The 7927-nt window shown below is 33.9% G+C and overlaps 1 protein-coding gene across 1 annotated transcript in view; it reads left to right on the top strand.

Annotated features, from left to right (window-relative positions):
* LOC145987813 (tubulin beta-1 chain-like) overlaps nt 1–7927 on the top strand; it is a 111700-nt gene that overhangs the window by 80396 nt on the left and 23377 nt on the right. The window contains exons 3-4 of the mRNA XM_083122534.1: nt 1763–1888; nt 5824–6053. Of these exons, the coding sequence (XP_082978660.1) occupies nt 1763–1888; nt 5824–6053 (356 nt within the window). The remainder of the gene's footprint in view (nt 1–1762; nt 1889–5823; nt 6054–7927) is intronic.

The following is a 7927-nucleotide window of genomic DNA, read 5'->3' as shown; positions in this document are numbered from 1 at the left end:
CAATATAATGCGAGTTAGGCAAGACATAAAATTTCAAGTAGACTGCAAAATATTGCACGTTTAGCCTTCGGCAGGTGAAAGTGGAATGTCTTGCCGTAGTTGATCGATGCTAGATATTTGGTTCTGCAACATCTATGGACAAATACATATAGGTTACGACTAATAGCATTCAAGTGAATGTTTGTGTTTGCTTTTACTGTTGTCTAGGTCAGGTGTTTTCAAACTTTTTTGCTATTGTGGCGCCCCTCAGCTGTCAAAATCTGCATGCACCTCTCCTCAATAATTATAGATAACTATATGTGACCATAAAAGGTAACACAAAATCTATTCATATGTTAATTTACTATTGGTACACATAGAAGTAGCAAAAAAATAATGTATGATTAATACATGTGATTCTTTTAGTGTTTATAAGCTGGTGTCAATCACTCAGCGATACGATAGTCATGAGAAAAGGATAAATAGAAGCAGTAAGAAAACTGGATAATAATATTAATAACAGGCATATTGCAATGTTTAGCAAAGTCACAGAGATTTATGAACTTGCTTGGCATCACAGAATTAATTGAATCTAGATACATATTATTTGGAATTGCAAGGCACATCTCATTCTGAATAATTACTCTCGATCTGTATTTGTACTTGATCACCATCACACAGATAGGAAGTTGCAAACGGAAGCAGAATGTGCAAGAGCTTCTTACTTAACAACTCTGTATACTCATTCTCGCAGACCCCCAAAATTCAGGCAGTGTTGCAGAAAGAAACCTAGTCTTCACTGTGTTGTCTGAGGAAGGATCAATAAGCTGCTCCTCTTCTGCTGTAGTAAAATTTAGTGGAGGTCTACGTTGAATGAATCCTTAATCCAGTTGTGCTACATGAACCATGTAAAGTGCTTTTTGCAGTGGAGATAAAATTGTGACAAGTGTTACAAATCACAGATTTGATTTCTTCATTTAATTGTAATCCTTTTTTTTCTCACAACATGCTCAATGCATGGAAAGCAATCAGCAATTTTATTTATCTTCAGTTTTTGTCTTTCAAAGCAGTAAGTTCCTTTTGAAGGCTGACATCTTGTCTGGTAGGTGCAGAATGTGGATATCATTCCCTTGTAGAGTTACATTCAGAACATTCAGTTTATGTAAAATGTGATAAAAATATATACCAATTTCTGTACAAAGACACTCAATGAAGTTTTCAGCATTGGCATGGTTCTCTCTTACAAGGTATGACTGCAGTTCCTGTTTCAGTTCAAGAATTCGGAAGATGACATTGCCTCTAAACAACCAACACGAAGATGACATTGCCTCTAAACAACCAACACGAAGATGACATTGCCTCTAAACAACCAACACGAGTTCCAATAATATAGAAGATATTGATATACATATATATTTTAGACTTTCAGAAACTATTATTATTTCAGAAGTTCTCGTGCCTATCCTGCAAAACTTGGGGTGCCTCCCCAGGGAGGGAATATATCACTGGTCTAGATGTTTGTGGTAGTTTCATGACATCATAAGCATATGGAAAAAGTAAACCATACAGATTCACTTGAATGTTCTACAAGGAATTCTAAACTGATGTTATCATCAGAATTTGTGGTGATATGGCAGTTTTTCAAAAGGAAGGAATTTTTTAAAATGACTGCTGCCACAAGCCAAAGATCCAGTGTAGCCTTAATACTTTTCACTTATTTTTGTTACTAATGTTTACAAATACTTCCACAAGAGAACTAATATTAATAATGTTATTTTTTTAGGTGGCAAATATGTCCCTCGAGCAGTATTGGTGGATCTTGAACCAGGAACAATGGACACCGTGAGGTCAGGACCATTCGGCCAGCTTTTCAGACCAGACAATTTTGTCTTTGGACAGAGTGGTGCAGGTAACATTTTTAAGCTTGATTGTGCCTATCCAATTTTCTTCCTCTTAATTATTCAGTTTAGAAAAACCTCTGTTATTTAGTATACTAAAATGTGACTACAATTTTGAACAATTTATGAATTGAAGTAGTTAGTTTCTATAATCTAAAATGCAGTATGTCATTTCTGTAAAATGATTTTTTAAGATCCTATTCATTTCCATATACGGTAAAGACTTAAAACAAAGTAATGCAGATGAAAACAATATTTTGGACTAGTTTCCAAGTAGCTTGAAATAGAAAATGGGTTATCTTATGTTTTGAATTTTATAGAAAACATTGTTAGCTCAATATATGTTGTAGCCTGTTGTAGCACTTTTAACCCTAGAACACTACTGTACGTAAAATTTACGTATGCTTTGCGCTCAAATGTGTGTCCTACCTCCCACCTTGCACCCACTCATCCCTCTGCCTGGCAGTGCCTCAGGCACTGGTAAGAAGGGTTCAAGCATTGAACGTCTTTAGTTTGTTCATTATGTTGGACTCTGTACGTCAATAATATGTAGCGCTAGTAATAGAAGAATTGTGCGCGTAATTTTGACATTTGTAAATTTGATTTGGATAGTTAGATTTTGAAAACAATAGTTTACAAACATACACTATTTTCTTGTAAGACTTTAAAATTACATTTGTTCCTTATTTACAGCATTATGAATATTATTATTGTTTATTTTTCATTGTTTGAACTTTTCACCTTCATTCATAATGTAGGTACGGGCTTTTCAATCAAAACATTCTCTTAAAATATTCTATGTTTAATAAAACCATGTTTATACATTTTAAAATGAAGAATATAACATCAATATAAGGAAAGTAAACAAAATAATGTTCACAAAGAATATTCATTGTTTTGATGATGTAGAGGTTGTGTTAAGAATCGATTCCTTCATGTACGTAAAATTTACGTAGCGCTAGTTACACTGTAATATTGGAACATGGTAGTGTTCTAGGGTTAAGGTTATAGTCATGGCTGTATATCAGAAATAATGGGTGGGGTTTCACTGGCAGCAACCAAAGGATGTACAATTTTATTAGTTGTAATTTAATTGCTACTGCTTTAAATTATAATGAATTAAATTTTCTCTAAGCAATTTGAATGTAAGTGTATACATTAATTATATTGTATTTTCAGGGGAATGAGAGACTAGGTTTTATAATAAATAACTTAAACGAATTACTAAATCTATCCACGAGACTTAATAGAACCTACCTGGTACTGTGACAATTCTTTCGTTGTGTATATTTTTTTTTTGTCATTCCATGCCAAATCAACACAGATATGTGCAATTTCCAACCTGACCATCTCAGATTTTCATGAAATTTGGGGAGTTGAAGCTATGCATGGAACTTAGTAATTATGAAAATTTTGAGTCTCGTGCGTCTTGTAATTGTTAAATTATTCAAGGTCAAAGTTTGCATAAATTGCAATTTTTGAGCCCACTTAGCTATACTAAATGTGCTGTAACTGCGCCCCTATTTCTCCTAGGAAACTCAAATAAAGAAAAGCTTATTGTACAGGAAACTGAACAGGGTTTCCTAGGTGAAATAGGGGCAGAGTTACAGCACATTTAGTATAGCTAAGCGGGCTCAAAAAGAACAATTTATGAGAACTTTGACCTTGAATAATTTAACAATTACAAGATGCACGAGTACTCAAAATTTTCATAGTTACTAAGTTCCATGCATAGTTTCAACTTCCCAAATTTCATGGAAATTGGAGTTGGTCAGGTTGTGTGTGGGCTGTGTTGATTTCATGGAATGACTCGTATATTAATTAGATTAATAGAAATAATGCACCAATACATGCATGCAAATAAAAGAAAAACATAAGTCTGAGAACTTCAAATTTTCCGGCAATTTCTATGTATGTGAAAGAAGTTGGTTTACCAACAGTAAAGATGGGAGAATACATCACTGGTGTATAGAGTTAGTAACTTGTTTACGTTATTTATTTGTATTTTACTTATTTAGGGTTGCTTTTCTGACACTTTTGGCTGAAAGCAATGTTGAGGATGAGTGATAATTGCTTTTTTTTTTTTAACACCTGTGTGTGCGAGAGATATTAATATAACCTTTCAAAACCCATTTCAACCAATGTAGTGTTTTGACGAATTGTTAGATGTTTATTTGATTGATAATATACAATTAATACAAAATGTTTATTAAATTATTGAAAGTGGTTTGGACCTGTTAAACCTTTCCCTTATAGATGTCCATGGTCATAGTCAAAGATTATACTACAGAAAGGATAAGGAAAGGGGTTATAGAATTTTAAATTATTATTATGATCATTAATAACATGTTAATTTGACTCTAGTATTGTTGTTTGTGTGTACATATATATATATAGTTTTAAATATAGGTGGTATTATCATTGAAACTTAGATTTGTCATTATTGGGTCTATTAGTAACGTTTATTAATACCTAACCATTAACAATGAACTAATGCCATTTCTTCTCGTAAATGTTATAAATTATACAAATCAGCTTTTATAAATAACATGGTGCTACTAGGGGTTATTAAAGGAAGTCTGAATAAGAAAGTTTACTAATTCTTAATATTGACTACTCTAAATCTCTATTTAAAATTAATGTAATGGGTGTACTAAATATATTATTACAGTGCATATGTTCTGTGGAGTTGTTGCCCAAATATCTGTTTTAATGCAACAAATTTACTTTCTTCTAGAAATAAACAAAATATAATGAGACAGCATGACTGTAAATATTTGCTGATCAGGCATGTACCAGTTTTCTGTTCCTTACTTGAATTCCCTGCTGCATTAGCACAAAATTTTCATACATTTCTGGTATATAGTTTTTATCATATACAGCTTCATATTTGGTAAAATTTAAGGGGAAGAAATTCTCATGAATCTCATCCTAATTCATTCATTTTATGTCCTGATAAATAAAAAAAATTTAATCTTTAGATGAGCAAACTTTATTCCACATTAGAAGCACAGAATGTCTCCAAACTCAATTTTAAAACACTAAACTCTTGAAGACCAATCCTGACAAGTGACTTTTCATTGGATGATGCATGGTCAGTACATTCATGTTTTCTGGCTTTCGAGACTGCCGAACTTCATTACAAGAACTTCTAGTTGGCGGTTCAGTGAAAACACATATTGCAAAGTTGACACATTTTCTTGTCCAGCCTCCATGACAGTGGCTAGCAGAAGCCTAAGGTGCTTGGTTTGAAATTGAGGGTAATGTATGGATGATTCACCATTCATCGTCATCATAACTTAAGTTTCCATCATAAGGTGTTTTCTAAGTTTCAAAATCTTGGGAAACTTCTGTTTATCACTCAAATAAAGTGGATGAAAAGATTGTTATAATTAGTATTTACACTGCACTTTTATCAATATGTTCCTTCATGGTGAATTTAATGAACTACTGGGAATTAGAAATGCCAGAAAAAATGTAGAAGAACCGGAGGCGAGAGGCGCAGATGAGTACACAAAAATTCTCCAATGTTTGAAAGTTATTATTGCTAGCTGAGCTGGGGATGCTGTAGGAGCCCAGCTGCTCTACTGGAAGTGAGGAGAGGGAGGCTAGTGGCAATGACCTGACCTGTCTTCATTGTTGCTACTTTCTTTGAATAAGGCAGACTGGGTTCAGTGGTTACACCTGTCATATCAGAGAGTAGAGTTCATTGTTGATTGTTCAAGAATATCTCAAGTTGTCCTCACTGATCAGCATTGGAAACATGGTCCATGCTAGGATTTTTTTTTTTTTTTTAACCACTAGTCTGTATGCAAATCTGTTGAAGCAACATGACAATATACTTAGTATACCCATTATGGTAATACAGTCAAGATCTTTTATGGATATTTTTCTCTGTTGTGCTTATTCTAATAATCTTACTAATTAATTTTCCTCAACTAACTAGGGAACAATTGGGCCAAGGGACACTACACAGAAGGTGCAGAACTAGTAGATTCTGTGCTTGATGTAGTAAGGAAAGAGGCAGAGAGCTGTGACTGCTTGCAGGGTTTCCAACTTGCTCACTCGTTGGGTGGTGGTACTGGATCAGGAATGGGCACACTTCTTATCTCCAAGATTAGAGAAGAATACCCTGACCGTATTATGAACACATTCAGTGTTGTTCCTTCACCAAAGGTAACTAGATGAAACAGTCCCAAATGTTTGTGAATATATATATTATAAATAATTTGCCCCATTTACATGCATGAAAGGTGGAAGTTACATTTTTTGAGTAACTGTAACTGGGTTACTTTATAAAATGGATAACTGTAACTTGGTTCCTTTTTCAAGTAACTAGTATAAAGAAATTGTTACTTTACAGTTCCTTTTCACATGAAAATTTTCTCCAGCCAGATATTTGCAATATCTTGAAGAAAGTAATTTGCCTGGAAGAATTGATGATTATTAAAGCTATGAGGGGAAATGGCCGATGTCGCCACCACATGTGCCTCGAGTGCATTTATTTTAGAACATGCAGGATATAAGAATTTAAAATCTCTGCTAATCTTCGACATGACCAAACTTCTTGGTTCAACAATAATATCAAAGTTATGATTTTATGGTCACATAACTGAAAAAACAGAGCACTTGGTGATTCGTTCTTGTTGGCGAGTTATACTTTATGTAGAAGAAAGAAACAGTAAAAGTAACTTCCAAACACTAACACGTGTATGTGTGCATGCGATTACAAGTACAGGATGGTCGCAAATTAATGAGTGCATTTCAGTGATTAACAGTAAAAGAACCAAGACTGTTAGTATTTCCATAGAGCAGGTGAAGCATTTTTAATTTACAGTTGTAACCGTTAAACGTTGTTCAGAGTATTGATTAATATTAATATGTAAGTATTCCACTGCTATCATATTCATCCATTTACCGGAGTTTTTGCTTTAAAATATTCAACAATTAGATCAGAATATCAAAATAGCTGTCATATTAATGGTATATTATCATGAACAGTCTTATTGCCATAATTTTGTCCTGAAGTGACCCTTGTGAATGGATTCTAACCTAAACCTGGCTACCCTGTTTTGAATTCCCCATGTTCCATTCCAGCTATACTGGTATCATATGAGACATCTGGTGGTACAAACCAAGAAGTATTGCTAGATGCAATAAACTTTACACTCAAAGTAAAATTTACAACCACCCTCCATCTTGGATATAGTTCAGTCTAGGCTGTAGTTTGTTTGATTCCTCGATTGGTTCCAATTTTTTTACCAAGATATCCACAAAAAATATGTGCCTTAATAATTAAAATATACAGCAAAGTTGTTTTTTTTTTCTAATGTAGCAACCATCTCTGTCGGAATATCAAGTATGTGATAGGATGTGACAAACATTTCATACTGTGTTAGAAACAACTAAAATTTACAATAAAGAACATCAAATATCTAATACTTTTACAGTCAAGTCATAATGAGTGCACTTTCTCAATCAATTATCTATATCTGAACAGAGTTTTATGTGGAAGACATTATCAACATTACCTCATATGTTTTAGACAAATTGTGCCGTTAAGATTACTAGATTAATTACATAACAAGACAGGTGGACAAGATAAGCAATTGAGCTGTTGCATTTTCACTTGTTATTTTGTATATCTGGATGATAATGTAAATCAGGGGTGTAAACTTTCATGTTTGCCGGGCCAAATTACATCAGCAGTTTGTTGCTGGCCGTATTACATTTTGATTACACTAAATGTAATAAAAATGTACAAGGATTATTGTCTGGACACGTACCTTTTAAATATTTCCAAATTGGTTCTTTGAACAGGAGGCAAACTTGAACAAGAGAATCTGGAAACCCAACCCCTGACACCACTTCCCTGCTCCATTTTATGAATGATATTTTCATGATCTGGACATATGGGGAACCCTAAGAGTCCACTTTTCCTACACCAACTCAATCACTTTAGTTCCATCTACCTGGCCCACTCCACCAATCAAATCACCTTTTGCACATCAAGGAAAATAACCATCCACATCAAACTCACCAACCACTTG

This window comes from Lepisma saccharinum, chromosome 5 (genome assembly GCF_977018435.1).
Source record: "Lepisma saccharinum chromosome 5, izLepSacc3.1, whole genome shotgun sequence".
In the NCBI taxonomy this organism is placed as follows: domain Eukaryota; kingdom Metazoa; phylum Arthropoda; class Insecta; order Zygentoma; family Lepismatidae; genus Lepisma; species Lepisma saccharinum.
Note: the sequence above shows the minus strand (reverse complement) of the source record. Positions and strands in the feature narration are given on the sequence as shown.